Below are 24437 nucleotides of genomic sequence, written 5' to 3'. Positions count from 1 at the left end.
ATTTTTTTCCAAAGTTATTTTTAAACTAGAAAGAGGAACAACCAAAAAAAACAAAACAAAACAGTTTCAGGCATCATATGAATAATTTAAGAATGACCTCAATTATCTGTCCCAATGGCGAACTCTGTTCCAGACACCTTTATCATCTTGTTTAGTTTTTACAACTACTTTATCCACCAGGTATTGTTCATTATCTTTCTCTTAATGAGGCAGCTGGGATTCATAGAGACTATCCATTTCCCCAAGGTGGTTGCATTAGCTAGAAAGTGGGTTTCTGACTCAACTGTTCACACTCTCAAGACAGATAAAGTCCATGATGGAAGTATGGCTGCTGTTGGTATTTGTTCTAGATGGGAATGAGCAGCATACACCTTCAACGTGCTGCCTGCGACCATACTCTTGTCAACACTCTGCTACCATTCTTGGTGTGGTAGCTGCTTTTCATTAATGACCCCAATTCTTCACTCCTCTCTGAATCTTTGCCATGTAACTCTGTAGTACCTTTCAAGTGTGTGTGTGTATGGGGGAGGGAGGTGGGGGCAAAATTCCCTACCCCTGAACTTGGCTGTGACATGATTTGGCCAACAGAAAGAAATAGAAACGTCACAGTGAGATTTCCAAGCCTAGCCCTCAAGAGGTCTTGAGAGACCTTGTGTGTTTCTACTTCCTCTCGTGCTTCTGCCAAGACCAGGAAAAGGTCATGGTCAACACGGCCAGGCAGCGGTCTGGTCCCAGGAATAGGATAAGCGACAAGTGGAACCAAGTCCCCAGCCAACCTACATGAGCTAAGGTTAGCTATGCTCAGCCTAGATCAGTTGAATGTCTCAGACACATAAGAAATAAAAATTTATTGTTGCATGTGATTGAGGTTTTGTGATTGTTTATCACAAAGCAATTTTGTGGCACTAGATGACATACACCTAAGGTAACTCTTCTACTCTGTGAATCACATCTTTAATTCCCCATATAGTTTTCATGTTGTCTATTTACTGAATCCCTACCTGGGATCCTTCATCACCCTTTTCTCCTTTTCTTCCAGGAAGACCATTGTCACCCTAAGAAACAGAAGAAGAAATTCAAATTCCCATTTTCTTAATGAGAAAATAGCTCAGAAAGGTCTTTATGGCACAAAGAGAAAGCTCTACCTGTACACCATTTAATCCATCAATTCCGTCTTCCCCAACTTCACCCTAAAAGATAGGTGTGATCAGAATAGAGTGCGTTACATTTATATGCAAAGAGGTCAGACACCAAAGAAAAACGCGAATTTTGTGTCGCATAGACAGCCTCTTTGTTAGGCTGGCCTTGTGTAATAGCAAAGATTACTTAGTAATAAAAACGATCAACAAATAACATACATTGCCTGCAATAAAATACAAGAATAAACAAGGTTAAATCATTGACAATAAAAAAGGAAGGTCAACAAAAACTTCATGCATACAATCTACTGGTCAATAAATCTCAAAAATAAAAATATTTGTAGGTAGCAGAGGATAAGATAAATGGATTATGTTTGGTACTATACCTCCTGTCCATATAGTCCCCTGTGTCCCTGAAAATAGAAAGGACAGTAATGGTTAGTGTAAGAAAAAAGAATTAATGTTGGGAAGACTTCACAATGTCTATTGTGACCCTTACCTTAGGACCTTTGGCGCCATAGCATCCCTTAGTACCTTGCTCTCCCACTGATCCAGTGGCTCCTCTTTCTCCCTGAGAAAGAGCACAGACCCAGGTGAGTTTTTTTTTTGTAATCTGGAATCTGTCTTGAAAATCTGACAAGTTTTTGTGTTGGAAAAAAAAATGTGTGACGGCTCATAGTTTACAATCCAGAATTCATGTTTATACAAACTAAGAATGGAAGTAAATCAGACCTACTCTGTTGACAACTTTGTTTTGCTTTAGATCTCATGTGGATGCTGTCATGGGTAGAACAGTATCTGAATAAAACAACCAGCAGTTAAGATGTAGTCTCAAGATTTCAGGAGGCATTCCAGGAACAGATAACAAAAATTTGGTGAGACATCAGAGAAGGATGCCTCAGATATAAACCAAGCAAGAGGCATGATTTCTAGACCAAAATCCATTGTCCTTCTTTCTTTTACTTAAATAAATACTGCTCCTGCAGTCCTTGTCATGGTGACCCCACCAGTCTGTACATCTTGTGAGTTGGAAACAAAGGTGTCATCTTCAGCGTCTCTCTCCCTAGTAGTCAGTAAGTTACGTTCATTCTACTTCCATTCATAATGTCCCCCATTCATACTAAGATTAAGACCACTTTGCCTTGCACCTACTACTGCATAATTCCCACCTGTAATCCCTGCCTTATCATCATCCATAATATCGCCTGGGTGTGCTTCCTAAATCCATCGCCCCATCATTTTTACTTCTATGCATAACATCATTCAATGACTGCCCACCACCTGGAAGGCACCTCCAAATCTTTCACAGGGTATTCAAGACTCCCAGTAATCAAAGTCTTACTTGACATATAACCTCCTCTCACTGTGAATTGGGATCCATCCAGGTTGACCATGTGCCATTCTGCAAACATACAATTATGACTCGTGCCCTTGAACTCACCGTTCTCTCTGTAACAGAATGTTCTCCCCCACAGACCTTGCCTGGATAAGTTTCTATTTGTCCTTCAGATGTCTGCCCAAGCATTAGCCTTCTTCCAAGCCCCAACTACCTCCACGGCTGTTATTTGAGGTTGTTAGGTATTTGTTCTGCTACACTCTGTCACACTGCATCTCACTGTACCTCGAGTACGGTCCTTGTGTGTAACAGCTGAAAACACAGTTGTCTCATCTGCCTTCCTACTAGTCTAGATGTTACCTGAGATAGGAACCATATTTGATTTTTATTAATTTTTATTTCTAGGGCCTAACGCTGTGCCTGTAATGAATAAATACCTTTGTGAGTGAAAACTTGGTAAATAATGTGCAAATGGTAAGATGCTTAATATATAACTGTTACATGAACGGATGCATGGATGGATAAATGGGAGGGAGGGAGGGGAGAAGACGGCATGAGGGATGGGAGGAGGGAGACAAGCAGGGAAGAAGCAGGGGAGGAAGGGGAGAGAAAGAAAAGGAAGGGATGGATGGATGCAAGAAAGAGTGAGATCCTTGATAAACATTGTGGTGCACTGGTTTACCTGTGCAAAATGGATCAGGAAGGGGGAAATAACAGTGATGTGACTCCTCTGGTGAGGAAGATAAGGTCTGCATTGAGTTCACTGTGCAATGATGGTGGGTGGAGAAAGAGGAGACACTAATGGTAAGTTCTGCATTGAGTTCACTGTGCAATGATGGTGGGTGGTGAAAGAGGAGACACCAATGATCACCAGAAGCAAAGCCCTATGGGGATTGGGAAGGACCTCCGATTTTGCACACAAATCCTGAGACTCTGACTTTTCCCGTGTCCTCTGAATTGACACAAACGATTCCATGTTGTAGATATAGATGAGGAATAGATGGGGCTGGAAAGAAACCCTTGACTTACAGCAACGCCCTCCTCTCCCAGGTAACCTTCACTGCCTTTGAAACCTGGGAGTCCCTGGAAATAAGGAAGGAAGAGCACGTCAACACTCCATAAAGCAAAACCCAGAGGGAATCAAGCAAATTCTTCAACTTCACAGTTTTACTTTATTTAGAAAAGAGTTTGAAAAAGAATTAGTCCTCTGCTACAACTTAGGCTGCATTTATTCACTTAAAAATCAATGGAATTCTGAGACAAGTATCCAGATAATTCAAGGGTGTGTGCATGTGAGTGAATCATAATTTTGTCCATACGTCTCTCTGAGGTTATACATCATGCTAGAGTTTTGTCCAGACAAATGTTCAAATGAACACAGCACTATGTGCCCTTGACAAACTGGAATTATTCTCTTCTCATTAAAAAAATCTTTTTTTTTAGGATTTATGCTACATATAAAAAATAGACCTCCTACATTTCTATTCTTTCTATTCTTTCTGAGCCCTGTTTTTAAGAAAATTCTACCACTTTTTTTTTTACATGAAATAGAAGCGATCAGGAAATAATTAGTTCAAACACTTTCTTCAGAGACACAACCATGAGAATTTGGGAGTTACAGTGCTATTTATAAATTATTCAAAAGTCAAACACACATGTAAATAAGCAGTATTGAAATCATTACTAAATCCATCCTAATATGCTTGTACATATTTGAACATTTCCTAAACCTCAGACCATAGTTTTACACAGGGCACGTAACATTTTTTTGGTTAGGAAATATCTAAGTCTGTTGTTGGTTACTGTTTTCATAATTGGCCTGTTTTTGTCTATACATCTGTGACATTTGGGTCTGGCTAAAGCTGAATGAAACATCTGAACATCTTTTGCTGTGACAGGGTGATCTGATCTAGCTTGATTTTAGCAGACTACACAAAATATTCCTGCTTTAAGTGGCTCTGCAGTCATTGAAAATGAAAATTGAAATGACAATGGTATTCAGGAGCTTTTCATTATTCAACATGAAAGATGACAATTGATTTTCCTACATCACTGTCATCAATGCTAGAACATTGGATAATCAACGATCTTGGCAGTTGTTTCTCCTGAGACTGGTACAGAAAGTTTTTAGAAACACTCCAATTTAGAATGCCAGGAAAAAGCCGTGGCCATCTAGTCTGACATATAAAAAGAGAACAGGTTGCCTCCGAGGCTCTGCCCAGAAGTCAAAATCACCCCTATTTCTACCTGACCTCATGTCTGAAAGACACACTTACTTTCAAATAAAGTGAGCCATACATTTTAAAATTACCTTTTTCCCGGGTGGTCCAGGATCCCCCGCTGTTCCATCTCCTCCAATGCACTTGCAGAATAAACAACAGCAAGTCCTTTCAGCAACATTGACCTTGGGGGGAAGGCAGGAAATACATTTGGTGACATCGCTTCCCCAACACACACAGAAGCTCACCAGTGCGACTCAGACATCTGTCAGTTTCAGAAACCTCTTCACCATTAAAGTGACCATGCTCTAGAGAGAATGCATGAGACATTCTTTACCATCCATCTTTTGTTCTGCGAGCTGCATTCTCTGGCATATGAGGAATTCAAATTCAACTCGAAGATCTTCTGTGTTCTCAAAATGGTATCAGTTTAGGCATGGCCAACTCATTGTATACTAATTTATGTGATATCCTGTTCCCACCCCATCCTAGTATTGACCATGGTGTTGTTGATTGCCCTATGTAATTCTGCCCCCAATGTTTTGTTCAATAAAATGAATGCACACTGTTTTCTTCATTTCCTGGCTTGTGTATTCTTTGTATCTAGAAGTTTAAGATCAGTGGTTCTCAACCTGTGGGTCACGACCCCTTTGGGGGGTCGAATGACCCTTTCACAGGGGTCGCCTAAGACCATCGGAAACATATATAATTACATATTGTTTTGTGATTAATCACTATGCTTTAATTATGTTCAATTTGTAACAATGAAATTGGGGGTCACCACAACATGAGGAACTGTATTAAAGGGTCGCGGCATTAGGAAGGTTGAGAACCACTGGTTTAGATGGTGCCCAATGTCACACTGCTTGGAATGGAGTTCACTGGTAAACACTTTCAGAACGGTGTGTGTGACAGGATCTCAAAAACACAATTGTAGGTTCAACATTCCAGAAGCACTTGCTGGAGAGGGTGGGGGCATGAGGAGAGTATTCCTCTGTCTACTCTGGCCCAAAATTCATATTCTAATTATATTCTATATTTAAATGTCTAAGTAAATCTCATCCTGGGTCTAATTTAATCATACCCTGAATAATAGACATATTCCATTGCAGCTTTACAATTAACACACAAGATTTAATTTTAGGAAAATTCTCTGTTTACAGTAAATGCCATGATTTGCCTTTAGTGGGACAGAATCAGCCTTTGTATTGAGAAGTTTCCCATCAAAATTCTAGTGTGTTGAAAAATGCAATCTTTTGTGATAACTATTTAGCAATTTCCTCTCTTTATCTCTTATTATATAATGTTTCTTTTCTGACATTAGAAAATTCTGTTTTTCCCCCCCTGAAACTATCAAACCCAATAACACTTGAAACACATGAAATCAAAATAGATTCTCTGATTTCATGTTACACTAGAAGCCCGTTGCACGAAGATTCGAACAATAGGCCTTCCTTCCCCTGGCTGCTGGCACTGGTTTTCCTCCGGCACCTGGGACCCAGGCCTTTGGTCTGGCCACAGCGGAGAAGCCAAGCCTTGAGACTAGGCTTCTCTGCTGTGGCGGCAGCACTCTTCAGTCTTCAGTCTTCGCTCAGTGCCTGTGTATGCAAATTAACCGCCATCTTTGTTGGGTTAATTTGCATAGTCCTCTGATTGGCTGGTGAGCATAGTGGAGTGACACCAATTTGCAAGTTTCTCTTTTATTAGTGTAGATAATATCAACTTTCTTTGGATCACCCAAACCCTACAACATCAAATTTTTTACTATTAACATTAAGATCAATCTGTGTCTAAAATTAAATTTTTCTTGTAATGTGTTGCATTTATGTGATATTTAAAAACTGACAGGGTTATTTTGAGGAATAACTTCCTCCTGCTATGAATTACCACTACAGATTTCAAAGAGTAGTAGAGAAAAAAATACATTGTTAAAAATAGATTGTCTTCCCATGTAGAAAGAAATTCCAACAAAACTTCCATATTCTTTAAGCAATTATATTTTGCACAACTACGACACTGAACAAATTGTGTTTACACATCTATTTATATACCAATTCTGTAGGTGCAAAATAGCAGGACCTCTCACTTTACTGAAGGGGGTCCCAATTTACTGATTATAGGTTTTATAAATTATAAGCAAATTATAAATTATTAGCCATTTATTAAGGTGAAAGTAGTGCCACCCAACTTGGTAACACTTAATCATTCTAGTTTGAAATCCTGTGTTTCTGAAAGAAATATGACTGAGATGCATCTCACGTAGACATTAGGTTCTAAAAATAGATCATAAGGCAAAAATCCCGGTCAGTGAAGGCAGCCTTCACACATCTTTTCATTGCTCATAAAGTACAACATAGGAGGTTATCCAACTAGTTTTTCCTCAGCGTTGGAGCAGATGGCTCTTTCTCTACTTAAACCCTAAATGTAAGTGGTTCTCACTGACAGGCCATGTTGCAGGGAAAATACACATCTTAGGCACTAGAATCATACTCAGTGTGGTGAGCTGCGACACTGAGGATCCACAAGGAATGTGCAAACGGCCAGCTGAGGGAGCAGCTGATTGACTCTCAGATCTCACACTCTCTGGCACTTACATCCCTTCACTTCATTTGAGCAGAACTGTAAGTGCTATTTAGTTGCTTCTTTTTCCTTCTTTTTTGGCCAAGCATGTAAATCAAACATGCTTTGACATCTTTCTACTGTATTACTTTCTTTCAAAACATCCTCTTATTTCAACTGTCCACTAAGTCAGAAAATTCTTCCTGCACTCCCCGATGAACAAAACTAGTTCAAATTCATAAGCATACATTTTAAACCTGTACACAAAATAGAAAATGTAAACTCACCTGCCTTGTCTGAATAACTTACCAGCTGCTTTGACAGTTGGCTCCCCAGATCCCTCATTCCAATAGCAAACTGGGTCTTGTACTCAAATCCTTTCCCAAATTCAATGAAGAGAAGATCAGCCAGGTCACTTGAATCGGTGGCTCCAGTCAGAGCAACAGTGATAAGGGCATTCAAGCCTGGCCAACACAAGGTACAGGTCTCCAGGTGAGGGGGGTTGGGTAATTTTAATCTTTCTGCACATGTGTGTCTAAACTGTTATTCTAGGAAAACAGTTGCAAGAGGAACACTCATTTTATTGTCTACTTTCCCCAGCAATAAAAGCCTGACAAGTAACAAGATTCATCAGAGAACAAAAAGAATTACATTTTCCAGAACTAATGAAATTGGAGACAGGGGAAATTATAACAGTGAAATAGTGAGTTTTAAAGGATCCACAGAGCCTGGCCAGTGGTTGAGTGTCGACCTATGAACCAGAAATTATATGTGTTTAAATATGGGAAGGTCAATATATCATAGGTTCCAGCATCACCAGAAATCATTTAGATGTGTTTAAATATGGGAAGCCAGAGGTAGAGACATCCTTATCCATTGGACACTTTTCAAGGAACATATGGCCACCCTCCCTTTATCTCTACCCCAAAGATTCTGAATTTCTGAGGTTATAAAAAAAAAATCTAGCTTCTGAAGTTGAAATCGATTTACTAAATTTTCTTTGGGAGTTGGAAAAATGAAGATTGGTCTTAGAAATCTGGGTGTTCCAAGACAAACTTCCTGGAGAAAATTTTGATGTTGTCTGTAAGAGATACATCTTTCCTCACAAAAGAAAAGCTGAAATCAAACAAACAAACAAAAAAAACACCTACCCATCCAAACTAAGAACTCCAGGGTCCTTTTCATTAAAATTTCCACTATAACTCATGAAAGAAATGCCAAGACTTGATAGAACATAGAGAAAGTAGCTTTAGTAAATAAAGGGCAAAATAAAAATCTTTCTCCTCCAGCTGCAAATTGAACTTTGCAATTTGTTTAAGATTGAAGAGAGAGAACCAAAATAGCAAAGACAAATCCGCTCAGGCTCTAATAACTGAGCTTGGAGGCGGATGTCTTAGGTCAGAGAATCTGGACACAGAGCCTGAGATGGCGATTTGGCTGCACACAATTTACTGAGGAAGAACTCTCAGAAGAAAGGGGTGAGGGGGGAAGCAGGGCAGGGCAGAGAAAGGAGCCGAGCAAGACAGTGCTTCAGCTGGAGTCTAGTGTCAGCCTGATCCCGTGAGGAACTTGGAACATAAATCACACCGCATGGTGCTATTTTGAGGCAAAGATCCAACTCTATGTACTCAACCTGCTGCCCAGGAATGGGGTAGGAAGTAACCTTCCAAGTGAGGTGGCTCCCATTGACCAAGGGCAATTCCTCAGAGAAAGGGGACCTGTGAGTTGTTAGCAGCCAACACTCACCGCTGGAGAATGGGGGAGGGAACCTGGCTGGAAAAGGGAATCTGGGTGGGGCACCAGTAGCATCCACTTACAGGAAGGTTTTCCTATTCTTAGTCAAACCAGAACATGTGTATGCATTCCACGGATCCATATTTTGGGTAAGAACTGACAAGAAACCAGATTGGGCACTAGTTCTTGAAGCCAAAAGCTGGTACCAGAGCTTTAAACACTCATAGACGCCATGGTTGGACTATCTCTGGTCTGAAGAAAGGAACTGATTAGAAAGCCCCAAAACACGAGTAAACTTGTCCAATATTGCCTGCAACTCTGAACATGTTTTAAGAGTGTTGAAGAACATAAACCCACTCTCCCATTCCTTGGTCTAAAAGAAATCCATGGTTCATGTCTGCTGATACTAAAGAAGTAGCAATATTAGATCATGTGAGGCAAAGTTACACACTTTCCTGGAAAGTTTGAGAGGAAGAAATAGAGTAATATGAGAGAAAAAGTAAGACTTTGTATTCAGTGTTTTTTCATATCCATAGGGCATAAGTTAAAAAAAAAAAAAAAGTCAATGCCAGAATGTTCTGAGAACTCATGTGCGCTGCCAAGTGCATAAAGAGTAGAAAGGTTGTCAAATTCAGGGCTGTGTGCCTGGAAACTTAAGAGCCAGCATTGAGTTCTGAGAGTATAAAATCAATAATGATCCCTCCCCCAGTCCTCCCCCATGTTCAATACCTTCTTTTCTAAGAGCATCCGATTTTTGTTCAAGTTTTTCAATGTCATCATCCAATCCATCTGAAAATAAGAGAACCACCTAGGAAAGTATTCAAGAAAGAAACATGAGTAAAAGGGAGGCCACCGGAACCACAGACCAATAAATAAAATAAAACCAAATTACCTTGCCTCGAGCAGCCGATTTATTCTGAAACGTATCCCACAGGGAACTCAAGAAGTTTGCGTTGAGAAAGGATGGTCCTTTAACTGTTACATCCTTCAAGCTATTCAGTATGTTTTCACTATAGATCTCAAACTTGGGAGAATATTTTTCCGTGGCATTGGTTACTTGAAAAGCCACACTAACCTGAGTCACTGTGCCCACCTCACAGCTAACCCCATTAAGGGAGCTGATGGCACGTAGGATGTCTGGAAGGTAGGTTTCCATCCAAGGTTGGCCATCGAGCAAAGTCTGCCCCTTCTGCTGAGTGGAGATGTCAAATCCAACCACAATATCCACAAAACAATCTAGGATTTAAGGGAAAAAACATACCTCATTAGATCAAATAATCCCCTTATTTGACTTGGATGCTATATCTGAACCAAGGCACTTGGAATTCTTATTTCTATTCCAGTTACAAAGTTGGAAAATGAGAAAGAACATGAGGGAATAATGGAAGAGGCCCAGAATCCTTCATAACCTGAAAAAGTATATAGTATTATTATTTTCAACTGGTGTAAAGTCTAGAAGATTCTATAACAAAGTTGTGAAAGATTTTATTGTGGCTATTGAAAAAGCTATGCTGAGTCATTTAAATATCTAAAGTATATCTGTTAAGAGTCTAAAATCGCAAATTCATATCACACTACTTATCAACATTCAACTAATACTAAATTATAAGGGAAATATAAAACCATTTGCACAGAGCAATAATTTATAAAAAGAAATCACAAAGAACTTGTCTAAATGAATGATTTTGATGATTTAACATCCCAAAAGGAATGTTTCCTCTCTGTCTTCTAAAATCCATTCAGAAAAGAAAAAATAAAATGGCAAACAAATGCTCCAAGAGATCCTTTGAAATATTGCTTGATGTAAGTCCTACAAGTGAAACACGGAGCGCCAAATTCCCCACATTTAACCATGTCAAAGATGGTGCTGCCTTCAGAGCTCAGCCATTCAGGAAGGCAAAGCCAATGCCATCTGGGGGTTCAAGAAATACTTAGAGAGATATTGCACTAGTGAGTGTTTTCGCATGCATTAGGAGGTCACAGGTTCAATTCCCAGGTCAGGGCACATGCCCAGGTTGCCTCTCAATCCCCAGAGTTTTCAAGGGGATTGAGTGGGGGTGGGGGAGTAAGGAGATAGCCAAGCGATGATTCTCTCTCATCAATGAAGTTTCTCTTTCTCTCTCTCACCCTCTATCAATAAAAACACATTTTAAAAAATGTTTTGCTCTTATTCGTATGAACTCCAGGGGCATTTAAGCACGGGAGAAATTAGAAAGAGCTTGTTATTTTCAGCTGAGCCTCACAAAGGGAAGATAATTAGAGAAGAATAAAGTCATGTAACATACACTCTTCTTCCAAGAACGTTAGCTTGGCAAAAAAACCTTCAACCTTTCTAATAAATTCAACATACACAGCTTGCTTGGTAAGTTAAGGGGGAGGAGTGTATATTTTCAATTTGCTTTGTTTGGATAAGCAGTTTTTCAGCTATTTGTTGTGTGAACAAATGTCTGCCTTCACCACCTCCAGACACACTGGTCAGTTAAACATCTGTAAATCTTTCGAACTAAAATGTCAGTTTCAATTCTTAAAATAAGGGCCAGTAACTTGATTCATTTTTAATGAGAAGAGTCAGGTGAGGGAAAATATAAAGCCTTATTTGATAATCAATTTTAAATCACTGTGACATTTGAAGTAAATCAATATGTTATCAAGAAAAACTGAAAGGCGGGTTCTAATTTTACTGCACTTACTTTATTGGAAAAATCTCTTCCCCAAGAGTCAGAAAGTGAAATGAAAAGAAAGAAACTAGTCAGAAGGAAGCATTAAGAATTTGTCCTTTCCCAAATTCCTCTTGAATCTGTATCCTTTCATTTCTATCTTGAGATTGAAAAGTTCCCTATTGGATGAACATTGTTAGAAAACCACTCGGTAACCAAAATATGTTACTATTTTCTAGGAAAACAGTCTCTGGTGAGAGAAAAAGAAAAACAAAACAAAACATAGAAATGCCAAAATGTCATTACTGAGAACTATCCCCTATAAAAATTTAGTATTTTATTTTTTGGTCTAGATTACTGAAAGTACAAAGTCTAGTAAATAAGTTCCTTGTGTTTCTTTCATTCAAATTGACAAATAATTCCATGATAATATGATCCAAGGAACAGAATTTGGGGAGCAAGTACAGAGCTAGCAGCTATGAGTTTAAATACAATTAGAGGAATTAGGCCATACTAAACAAGTGGACTCTCACATAATGGCCTTTTGAAAACTCTACAGAGACATCTGCTCTCAAATTAGGAGCCTTCAAAGTTAATAAGAGGTAGGGATGGTTTGGGAATTGAGCTAGGGAGATGGTTAAAACTGGATTTCAAAAGAGAAAGGTAGGGTTAAATTCAGATAGCAGGAGTGAGGAGAACAGAAGAGGGGCAATGAGTGCAGGGAAATTAAGAAGGTAATTCACAGGCCTGGCTACAGAGGGTGATAAGATGGAGAAGTAAACTAATGTCCTAAGCATTTGACTAGTCCTCACAAACGGCATATGGAGGCGTGGAAGGAGGAGGTCTTCGAGTGGGAACCACAAAGTTTAGTGTTAGTCATGTACCAGTCACGACTCTGTTACTGCTAAATAACCTGGCAAACCTCTTAACCCCTCTGGGCATTCATTTTCTTGCCTACAAAAATAAAATTATGTATTTCAAAATAAAAATATAAAGGAACAGAAAAGAATGGATTGGAGTGACAGTTATAGTCTTACGGTTCCCTGCCAGACCCAAAAGCTGATTTTAATTATCTGACTTATAAAGAAAGTCCTTAATCGGAGTTGATGATGGCAGATTCTTATTAAGAATTAGCAGAATCTGCCATCAGCAAAAAGTAGGAAATATTAATAAGATTAGAAGACAGATTCTTGAGAAAATAAAGAAGAAAGTCAGACTGTTGGCAGTTATTAGCCAGTATAAAAAATCTGTGTGTGGCCTTTGAAAGAAGGGGTATCTGAGATTTCAAAAAAAAAAAAAAAGAATGATCAAGAAAACAGTTACTGTAAAAGACTTAGCTTATATACCTCCCAGATTTGCTCGGACCTCCTGTCCTCTCTCCCCCACACAAGTACTTGGACATTTATCCAACGAAGAGCCTTGGCTGCCACCATGGTCTGGTTTCCCAAGGTTGTGTGTGGGGGTGGGAAGGACTTTGACATGGCCTCCATCATGCTCATTACAGTAGAGCCCCAATAATTCTGATGCCCATGTCCAACCCAACTGTACTCATGGGAGTTCTGGCTCCTTCCACCATGCGTAGCCACAGGTATAAAGCATGTGGGTTCTGTATCTGCTTTCCCCAAAGGGCTGGATAACACAACACATAGGATGGGAGAATTGACTCTTCATGGGGTAACCTCTGACCAATGAGAGGTCATAGATGGGAAGGAATTGGCAGATGAATCCCCTCCTTTACTCCCAGGAGGTCGACATGGTGGCTCTGTATGGTTTCCTCGGTGTTCTGTATGACCCACATGCTGGCTATGCTTTCTCAAAAAGCTGCAGCTAGCTTGGTAACATATATCTTGTATTACACTTTCTCTCCTGTATTACTTCCCTTCCACTCACTCTTGCTCCCCTGAAGTATTAGCACATAAAATAATAGCACAAACTTTGCTTTGAGCTCCATTTTCTAGAGAGCCCAGTAAGGACAGGGACATACAGAGATCCATGTTAAGATGCATTGGAAATGACCATTTAACTTTCCTTATAGTTCCCACATTCCTTGAATCAAATCCTGAGGGTGTCTTTTACCTCATCTTAATCGGACTGGCCTTTTGCTTCATCTCCTTTTGGATTCCTCTATCCATGATGCACAGATAAGAGGTACACTTGATGCTTTGGCTACCTAATTATGGCTCCGTGGCAAAGGAGAAGGCAGGACCTTCCTATCCTGAGAACTGCCCGGTCTTCTCTAGGGAGTCAGAATAGCCAGACTCAAAGAAAAATCAGGAAAATAAACACGAATGAAGGTTAAAAAAACAACAGAAAACAGACTTTGGAACTTAGTTGCTTAGAGGAATCTGGTATATGGTGAGATATTAAATTTGAACATGGCTCTAAAATATTGCTAAAATATCAAAGTTCCTCAACCAAGGGCCCCTTGGTAAATTGTCCTTCTGGGAACCAACTCATCACTCCATGTATTTTGCATTTATAGGGTCACTTCCTATAAATATACCCTCTGTGATAGTTAGTAATACTCACTCAACATTTACCAGCGACTTCCCATTCAGGATCTCACTTATCCTTATGAAACAGACTAAGTAGGAACTCTTCTGATACTCATTCTGCCCAAGAGGAAGCTGTGACAGAGCAGCTGACCCATGGTCTCACAGTTACTGCTGTGGATCTCACACTCGGAATTCAGATCCAGGCTTGTTTGGAGTCTGTATGCCAAACTACCTTATTTTATACTTCCTGGGTAGTGATGATAGGTCAGGTAGGTTACTAGTTCTGCTACTAGATTGTGATGTTGAAAGTGACAACTTAACAGTAAGTGGTTTCACTAGGGAGCAGCAGCTGATGGAAACATTTTCAAGGTACAAACCCATGATGTCTTCAGTTCCAGATATAAACTGGTGAGGCAGAGCGCTTAGACACTATTTCTTTATAGCATCAGCATCAGACACTCTGGACAACAACGAGGTCAAGAAAACAGGCAGCTTAATTTAACAACAAAAAAACTGGGTTGGTGTCAGACAGATCTAGGTTTCAAAATTTGCTGAGTCTGTTATGTCCTGCATGTTCTGGGTCAAGTTAGCAATATTCCTTTGAGTCCCATCTTCCTCGTTTATAATTGGAAATAAAAATATAAGCCATATGGTTTGGGGAAGAATTTATTGAGCTAAAGCATTCAAAATGCTTAGAGCACCATACTTGACCCTTGACAGATACTCCAGAAATATTGAACCATAGTCACTTCTCTCCTACTCCATGCAGCTGCCCTTCCTTTCACACATATGAAATCACAGTGTACAATTAAGAGAAACGGAGATGATGTAACTTCACAGATGAGAAAACTAAGGAGGGATACTGATGTCTCCAAAGTTATACATATTTTAATAAGAAGCAAAGCTAGATGTTCAGATTGTAAGTGTGACTCGCTTTGAGCCTCACCAAGCTACTGTCTGATTTCCTAGAGCTGAGAGTTTATAGTTTAAGAAGAACAGGCATCCTCTGATATATCTGCACATGCCTTTGAAGCTTTATCAGTGTTCATTCCAGTCTCCGCAGCCTCAGCCCACGGCTTGGCTATAAAGGCCTCACATTCTTGCTTGCTGCCATAATGACTTCCAGTTTATCTTCGAGTACTTTCCTTGCTTATTTGTTTTCATACTCAGGGCTGTTTCCTTTAAAAAGAACTCATGCACTACTTGGTGCATGTACTCCTGGCTTTGATTTTCCACATGGTTTTCTTTTATTCTCTCAAGTAGAGGATAGATAGCTCCAAAAAAAAATTTCTGCCTAATAACTGGAAATGGGTATTTCACGTGAAACAGTACATTAATGTAGAAGGTTGGGCTGAAGTCACCAGACACATGCCGAAGTATGGGGAGATCATGAGGCAGAGTTTACAAAGACAATAGTACCTGATCAATTCTCGGACTCTGAAGCTGTAGCCTACACATTGGGTCTTATAAAAGTTTTGAACTTGCAGTTCAGAAGAGCAGTTTTGGAGAGAGCTGTTGATGTGTGGTGAGCTCTCCCACCACATATACACATACACACATGTAAAAGGAAAGAAGGTAATGTCCTCTTTAAGTCAGGAGAGAGGAGCTTTAAGAGATAAGTTGGAGATTACCCAAGCCTAGAAATTCTAAAGAATGAGATGCAGGGTGGCATGCTGCTCTCTCTGCAAAGGAGGTGCCACACTGGGGACGGGGGCACATGACTTCCAGTATTTATCAGGGAAATTGATATGTTACTGTTTCACATGGAGTTGCTATGGTTGCCTGTAGAAAGGGCTGCTCTGGCTTCTCTGATCTCCTGTCCAACAAGGCTACCTGGAAGGGCAAAGACATGGCAGCAGAATAAAGCTGAAGGCATCACCAGCTGCTCAGAAGTGGAGGAAGACTGAAACGTCTGGAATTGAGACATGCATATCTTCCTCGAGGGAACTGTGGTGGAAAGATCCACTGACAAATGTGCCGTGGTGGGGGCGGGTAATGATCGGGGCAGGTGGGAAAATCCTTAAAGGACTGAGGGGTGACCCAACTTCAGACATGGGCTACTGTCATAGAAAACGAATTGCTGACATGTGCCGTCAGGGGCCCACTTCCCTGTACCTCTTCAGCTCTTCTCCCTTCCCCAGCCCATTGTGGGAAGGCCAGAGAGCATGGTTAGCAAGAAGAGGGCAGGGCCTGGGAGAAAGGGGGTAGAAGTGAGAGGTGGGAACAATGGATAAATGCCAACCACATGTGGCCTCTTCTCTGTGGTAGGGGAGCCGCCCATGGCTGGCTACGAAAGCAGAGTACTCTTGGATGAAGTTTTAATTGTTACACTTGGATGGACATATGAATCACCAAGAAGAGGTTCACTTATCTTCCGAAAGGAATAGGAGCAAGAGAGGAGCTGGCCCTCATGCATCAATTTCATGGGTGGGTGGTAGACAAAAATAGAGCACTCTATAATTACATCTTTGGTGCCATGCTTAATCAAAGTAAAGCTTAAATATGCATTTTCTCATTTAAGCTTCCCAGTGATCTTCTGAATCAGGTGCTGCTATTGTTCGCATTTTACAGATGAGAAAATCAAACTTATAGAAGAAACTGTCCAAGAAAAAAATGGCCATGGAGCAGCCAGGCTGCCTGTCTTCAGAGCTGCTCTTAGCCACTATGTAAGCTTCTCTCTCCCTGGTGAAAATCCGGGGTTAATGTTTACCATCATTCAGAATCACAGCCAACCTATTAGGCACTTTTTATACAAAAATAGAAAAAGCTACCTTTCCTTCTATCTGTTGGGGTGGGGGAGATGTCAAAATGTGCTGAGGGTTTTTTTTTAATATATTTATTGATTTTTTTACAGAGAGGGAGAGGTATAGAGAGTTAGAAACATCAACGAGAGAGAAACATTGATCAGCTGCCTCCTGCACACCCCCTACTGGTACATGCCCTTGACCAGAATCGAACCTGGGACCCTTCAGTTCGCAGGCCGACGCTCTATCCACTGAGCCAAACCAGTCAGGGCTGTGCTGAGTTTTAAGAAGTAATTTACTAACTTCCACAGTAAAGTTTCATAATAAAGACATAACCCTCTAAAGACAGTCCCTGCATCCTCGTACCGCAGCACCTGGCAGCTCTGTAGGCCCTATTGCCAGGCAACCCAAATCTGTCAAATGGTGTATTTCTTTGATACACGTCCTCCAGCCTCTGAAACCAACCAGATTAACAACAACGGCTTTTTCCTCACAGCGTCTGAAATCGAAGGATTCACATTTACAAAGAGGGCATACTCTCCCAGGAGGCAAGGGGGAGAACAGACAACTCTCTCGGATGCCCTGTTTCTCAATCCACAAGTCACAAGAAAATACCTGCTCACTGTGAAACGTGCCACTTGAAATCCAGAGGCAGGAATCCAAATTCCCCCACCAGCCATAAACAGAGCTTGAGGAAAATGCCAGTGAACACAGGGGCGGGATAGACACGAGGGACACATCTGAATACTTACTGCTGTCACCTCCCACGGTACAGATGTTGCGAATGATCCTTTTCTTGACCTTCTGCAGTTCATCGAAGTTGTCAACCGTCAGTTTCTTACTTGCAGTCCCGGTGATCTGAATGAGCTGCTGGTCATCCACGTTCCCGATGCCCACGCTGTAGATGTCGATACCTTTGTGTCTCAGGTCTTCAGCGGCCTGAGCCACCTCGTCTTGGGATTGGCCATCTGTGAGGACCAGCAACACCTGTGGGGTACCGGTATTGATCCGGCTGCCCATGTCTGGCCGGAAGAATTGCCCCACCATCTGGAGTGCAGCGCCGATGTGTGTGTATCCAAAGATCTGCTGGATGTTTTCAATCTGAAGTGATATCTCCTTTTTCCCTACGAATGTTCCCAGCGGAAACTCTGACCGATAGGTATGGCTAAACTGAGCTGCTCCTATGCGCACTCTGTTGGCTCTGACATCAAAATCTTGAACGATCGATGCCAAGAAGGCCTTCATCTTCTTGAAGTCATCTTCATGAATGCTATTCGAACCATCCATGAGGAAAACAAGATCTACTTTTTCAATTTCACAATCTATAAAGGAAAGGAAAAGGAACAGCCACAAAAATTAGATTGTTCTTCGTTCTTTCACCCAGCCTGATTTCAGTGGTTCTCAACCTTCTGGCCCTTTAAATACAGTTCCTCATGTTGTGACCCAACCATAAAATTATTTTTGTTGCTACTTCATTAACTGTAATGTTGCTACTGTTATGAATCATAATGTAAATATCTGATATGCAGGATGGTTTTAGGCGAACCCTGTGAAAGGGTCGTTCGACCACCAAAGGGGTCACGACCCACAGGTTGAGAACCGCTGAATTAAATGTTTGCAGCTATATAGAAATGGTATTTCTGAAAGTGGTTTCAGAAAGTAGGCCACTCAGTGGTCACATTAATTGGAGAAGAAATAAAACCCATCAGTTCCAAAGGTGGTACTAGGGGGGAACAACTCAAAATTTTTTAATACTTCTCTTTGCTTTTCCATTTGGTCTCACACCATTTTCTTTTCCAAGATGCTGGGGGAGGAGGATTCCTACAGAGAACTTGCTCTCACCTGTGATCTAGCCTTAACCCTTCTGGAAAACCCAGGGACAGTAGCACATCAAGAAAAACAGATAGCACACATCCATTCAGAGCTTCACCCAAAGAGACAGATGTTTTGTAGTACTGACTCAGCCTCCCTGGCCAGTTGAGACAATGAGTACTTTTCTGGTGTATTAAGACAAATTGAAGTTTTAAAGTCATGCCTTCTGATCTATGTCTCAGAAGTTTTCCTCTTTATCAGCCCCTTTTTGATGCATCTAGGCAAAAATATCTACTTGAGAATACTATTTTTGAGCAAACAATTCAGTATAGCATAGTATGCTTCCTTGGTGTTAACACAGAAAATACAAAACAAAAAGAATATGAAAGATGATTGCCAGTGAATGAGTTATGCTTGGCACATGCTCATGTGTATCCCTTAGCCTTCTGGTAAGCATTAACATTTCCCTGAATTCCCCAGCGATCTCATCCTGGACCTAACTCACTTAGGTCTCATGTTAGCTTTGTGGAAAACAAAAGGTGTCTGAGAATCCCACAGCAGATATGCAAAAAGAGATAAAAAGAAATATGTTAAATAGATCCTTCAGGAATTGGTTAACTTAATAAATTTCTTTGTTTTAGATTCAAATAAAGGAAATAGAGTACTTTTTCCTGCCCAAGGAAGAACTTTCTGTTTAAAAATGCAATGTCAGGCTGGCTGGTGTAGCTCATTGGTTGAGCATTGACCTATGAACCAGGAGGTCACAGTTCGATTCCCAGTCAGGGCACATGCCAGGGTTGCAGGCTCGATCCCCAGTGTGGGGCATGCAGGAGGCAGCCAATCAATGATTCTCTCTCATCATTGATGTTTCTCTCTCTCTCCCCCTCTCCCTTCCTCTCTAAAATCAATACATTTTAAAAAATAAAAGTAAAAAAGCAATATCACTCTGGCTGCTGTGGGTCAGTGATCAGAGCATTGGCCTACGCACCAAAGGGTCATGGGTTTGATTCCTCAGGGCACGTGCCTGGGTTGTGGGTTTGCTTCCTGGCTCCAGTGGGGAAGCAGTGTGTTTCTCTTCATCTCTCTCCCTCTCCCTCTCTTCCACTCTCTCTAAAAACCAATGGAAAAAATATCCTTGGGTGAGGATTAACAAAAAGTATTAAAAAAATAAAAATGCAATGTCAACTGCTACAGAAAAGAACAGACTGAATCTTAGGCAATGGCCACCTAGAAGATAAGAGATTTGTCCTACTTTTCAGTAATACCCAGAAAGGCTTTGCTAGTTTTGTGAAAGAAAAAGATACTTTCATTCTTAGGAGACAATACCTATGAAAACCAGTAAAGTTATTTTTTAAAAAGAACTGTATCAAGATGTTGGAATCCTAGATTAATAGCAATTTATCTAATAAAAAGTAGTCAGTATTTTTAGTACAATACTCTTAATAAAGACAAGGAATTTAAATAGATCATGATCTCCCTTTGAAATGGTGTAAAAGGACAGCTGAATGACTGAATGAATTACATACATACATTACAGACAGACACACAGACACATAGACATGAAAGTGGCAATGCAATCGCCAGATGCCAGAATAGAAACAGCATCCAGGGCAAAGGAAGTCCTACTGTACTCTGCTCAGGCAACCTCTGAGGCTGGAATAGAATGTTCATTATTGACTCCAGGCAATGATCACTAGTTGTTAGGAAGGTATGGAATTTGATTTCTTGTGTAAAAAGCAGGAAGAAGAACTAATAGATGGAAATGACATGGAAACTAATTTGTGCTCCAATCAATAAAGCTTACTCAAAAAACGGTGAATTCCCCATCATGAGAAGAGTTTAGACCAGTGATGGCAAACCTTTTGAGCTCGGCATGTCAGCATTTTGAAAAACCCTAACTTAACTCTGGTGTCATATATAGAAATTTTTTGATATTTGCAACCAGAGTAAAACAAAGACTTATATTTTTTATATTTATTGTATATATTTCAATGCCATTTAACAAAGAAAAATCAACCAAAAAAATGAGTTCGCGTGTCACCTCTGACATGCGTGTCATAGGTTCGCCATCACTGGTTTAGGCAGGAGGGAGTAGTGATGTTGTAGAATGTATTCCTCTTTAAGGAGGAAGCCAAATGAGATGTCTTATAACGCGATGACCTCTCCTGTTTGCAGAAGAGAGTTCCTTCTCTTGTTTTTGAGGGCTATTGCTTTCTCCCTCATTTGGACCTCTGCTGATAATGAAGAAAAACTTAATTGGCAAACCTTACCTACTTGTGAGGAGTTACACACTCTGGCTGACACGTCTGAATAGATCCCCTTCAGGCCTCCAAAAGTCTCCACGAAGAAGTACTTGTCCTCTGATCCTGCCATGGCGAGCAGCTCCACGTGGTTAGCACCCTCGATCCCCACGGCCAGGACAAGAATGCCTTTGTCCCGCAAGGCCTTGGCCGTGGCATTGAGATCTTTTGTATCATGGGACTCCCCATCGGTGATCACGATGAGGACTTGGGGGACCCCTCGGTGCAGGCGGCTGCCACGGGCTTCGGTGAACATGTGGTCTGAGAAGCCTAGTGCCTTAGCGGTGTATGTGCTGCCCCCTATGGGCTGGTCATTCTGGAGCGCTGAAATCACCTTCAACTTTGTGTCAAGTTCATCCAGATAAAACAGCACTTCTGGGTTATCCGCATACTTCATAGCCCCAAACCGAACCTGATTCTTGCCAACATCAGCTTTTTTCACCAGGTTTATCATGAAATCCTTCATGATACCATATTCATCATAGTTGATGCTGCCAGAGCTGTCAATTACAAACACAACGTCTAAAACTTCAATTCGCTTGCATTCTAGGAGGAGGAGAAAGGAAAACCATGAGGTTAGCTTTGGACATCATGGGAGACTCACCAGCCCTCGCCTGCTTTGTAATTGCCAATGTCTCCTCTCCATTGGATCAAGCTGTGCATTAGCATGTCCATTCCGTAGATAACATACACAATACATATATATTGGTGCTGGCAGTACAGCGCAAAATTCAACTCGGGGAGTTTTTAGGACAAGGCTAACATAAAGGAAAGCCTTCTGAAAAGGTTGAGAGGGGGACATGCTCTTGGACTGGAAAAGAATTTACAATTCTGTGGAAATTTTCCTGTATAAATGGTTCTTTCAACATGTGCTTTCATTTACACGGATGTGTCTGTTTAAGCCATAGGGTTTATGAAATTGTATTCCCAAGATAAGCCTTGGGGAAATGGCCAAAGAAAAAATGAATTTGGCAAACCTGTATAGTTTTTCATGGTTATAGGACAGCTGACTTTTCAGGGTTTCATTTTCTCCCTTTTTTGACATTCTGGAAACACTATCTAGTTTCATTATTGGGCCTCATCATAGAAATAAGCCCATGTCACACTTGGCCCAACTGCGGTGATGCTCCCATTAACTTTTTTTCCCTTGGGTCTATGCCATGGAAAGTAACGCAGGAAAGACCCAATTAATACTTAAGCCATGTCTATGGAGTATATTCTATGTAAAAGTGCAGAGGTCTAAACTCCCAACTCATTCATTCTGGAGAAGTGGGATTGTAAGATGTTTAATGATTTAGTCCTTATGTAACTCAATGTCTCTGCAGGCTTTGCAGGGGTATGCTCCAAATGTGAACTCATCCATTCTGGAGAAACGGAGTTGTGCGAAAGGATTCCCCCACCCCTCCAGCAGAGGTTCACCACATTTCCTTCTCTTGCCAGCCACTTTCTCACTAAGTGGTAGGGCTGTTGAAAGCCCTGGGGCCAATATATTTACCCCAATGACTTCAAGAAAGGCTATGCGAGGTAACAGAAAATATATATTGGTCTCTGTCTCAGCTCCTGACAGATAACTCCCAAAACCCTTGTAATTTCCTGGGCGACAGGGGTGTCTTTTGTTCCAATGAGGTGACTCTGGATGGGCCCCTACTTTGTGTTTCTTTCCTGTTGTCTCCTGGAAAGAATGGCTCCTGGGTGAGGGTGAGTCACCGGGAAGAGCAAGCATGGAATTTTCAGCCTCATTCCCATTTTTCTGAGAAGGGCTGAAAATGGAGTTCAGACCACCCTCTTGCTTAGCTCCTTCCTATGCCCTGTCCTGCTTTCCTTACTTCCCTTCTGAAAACACCTCAAAAAACCAATTCCACAAGAATCCGGGGAACCTGATCTAAGACCCAGGATGTTACCACTTTTCTTCAATGGAGGCCTCATCACCCTGCTGCTATTTGTCTACAAATGGGAGAGGATCTAGGTGGACCAAAATTGTCCCTTACTGATTCTTTAACTCAACAGTTCTGTTGAAGAAAGTCACATTGCCTATGTAGGTCTAAAGCAGTGGTTCTCAACCTCTGGCCCTTTAAATACAGTTCCTCATGTGGTGACCCAAGCATAAAATTATTTTCTTTGCTACTTCATAACTGTAATGTTGGCTACTGCTATGAATTGTAATGTAAATATCTGATATGCAGGATGGTCTTAGGCGACCCCTGTGAAAGGGTCGTTCAACCACCAAAGGAGTCTCGACCCACAGGTTGAGAACCGCTGGTCTAAAGCCATTGGGGTAACCATTTCAATCCAACAAAAAGTTTACAGTGTTCAATTAGTAGAAATAATGACTAACATGGACACGTAGTGTTTGGATAATCCCCCTGGAAGGAATGCCCAGGCCTACCTTCCCGGGGGCTGCATATTCCAAAAACAAGATCATCTTCAATGTGCTGCAGAATGTCAAAATTCTCAACATAAAACACCATGTCTGGCCTCCCGCTGATCTCCTCCAGCTGGGTGACATTGGAGCCAAACACCCCCACCGAGTAGATAATGATGCCTTCTTGCCGCAGTGCTACCGCGGGGTCCTTGACTATGTCATGAGCTTCACCATCCGTGATGAGGATGAGGAACTTCCTGACATTGGGCCGGGCGCCCTTGGCGGGGCTGAAGTACTGAGACACAAAGGTCAGGGCGCTACCAGTCATCGTGGTTTGTCCAATGTGAGGCATGCGGTCGATGGCATCGGAAATTTCACTTTGCGAGATGTATTTGTTGAGCTGAAACTCCTCCTTATTGATGTCACTGAACTGGACTACGCCGACTTGCACCCGATCTGCCCCAATCTGAGATTTGCTCACCAGGCTTTTCATAAATGTTTTCATTTTGATGAAATTGTCAAGTCCTATACTGCCGGAACTGTCCACCAGAAACATGATGTCAGCTTTCATCTCTTTGCAGGCTGCATGGGAGAAAGTGCAATGTTTATCATGTAAAAAGATTAAGAGTGAACAGGAAAAAAAAATTTCTATATTGAAGCTAAATGTGTGCTTGGTAAGGCTAGTTAGTTAGCAAGTAAATAAAGCACTGGAGGCCATAAAGTGACCAGTCTATTTGTTATTTAATGATTTGATTTAGTGTATTACTCAGTTTCTCAACCTCAGGACTACTGACATTTTGGGCCGGATAATTTTTACTGGGGAGGGTAGTCTACGCATTGTAGGATACTAAGGGGTGTTTTGCAGTATCCCTGACGTCTACCCGTTAGATGCCAGTAGCACTCCCTTAGTTATGACAACCAGAAATGTCTCTAGACCAGCTGTGGGCAAACTATGGCCCGCGGGCCGGATCTGGCCCATTTGAAATGAATAAAACTAAAAAAAATGGCCGTACCCTTTTATGTAATGATGTTTACTTTGAATTTATATTAGTTCACACAAACACTCCATCCATGCTTTTG

At 41.1% G+C, this 24437-nt stretch overlaps 1 protein-coding gene across 1 annotated transcript in view; it reads right to left on the bottom strand.

The window, feature by feature from the left end:
- Positions 1 to 24437, bottom strand: part of COL6A6 (collagen type VI alpha 6) — a 98421-nt gene that overhangs the window by 62739 nt on the left and 11245 nt on the right. The window contains exons 5-16 of the mRNA XM_006770214.2: positions 23382 to 23939; positions 20966 to 21541; positions 17636 to 18205; positions 9880 to 10223; positions 9717 to 9795; positions 7563 to 7717; positions 4787 to 4879; positions 3505 to 3558; positions 1639 to 1710; positions 1526 to 1552; positions 1146 to 1190; positions 1002 to 1055 (exon numbers count right to left, since the gene is read on the bottom strand). Coding sequence (XP_006770277.1) covers positions 1002 to 1055; positions 1146 to 1190; positions 1526 to 1552; positions 1639 to 1710; positions 3505 to 3558; positions 4787 to 4879; positions 7563 to 7717; positions 9717 to 9795; positions 9880 to 10223; positions 17636 to 18205; positions 20966 to 21541; positions 23382 to 23939 — 2627 coding nt within the window. The remainder of the gene's footprint in view (positions 1 to 1001; positions 1056 to 1145; positions 1191 to 1525; positions 1553 to 1638; positions 1711 to 3504; positions 3559 to 4786; positions 4880 to 7562; positions 7718 to 9716; positions 9796 to 9879; positions 10224 to 17635; positions 18206 to 20965; positions 21542 to 23381; positions 23940 to 24437) is intronic.

Source organism: Myotis davidii, unplaced genomic scaffold, assembly GCF_000327345.1.
Source record: "Myotis davidii unplaced genomic scaffold, ASM32734v1 scaffold962, whole genome shotgun sequence".
NCBI lineage: Eukaryota > Metazoa > Chordata > Mammalia > Chiroptera > Vespertilionidae > Myotis > Myotis davidii.
Note: the sequence above shows the minus strand (reverse complement) of the source record. Positions and strands in the feature narration are given on the sequence as shown.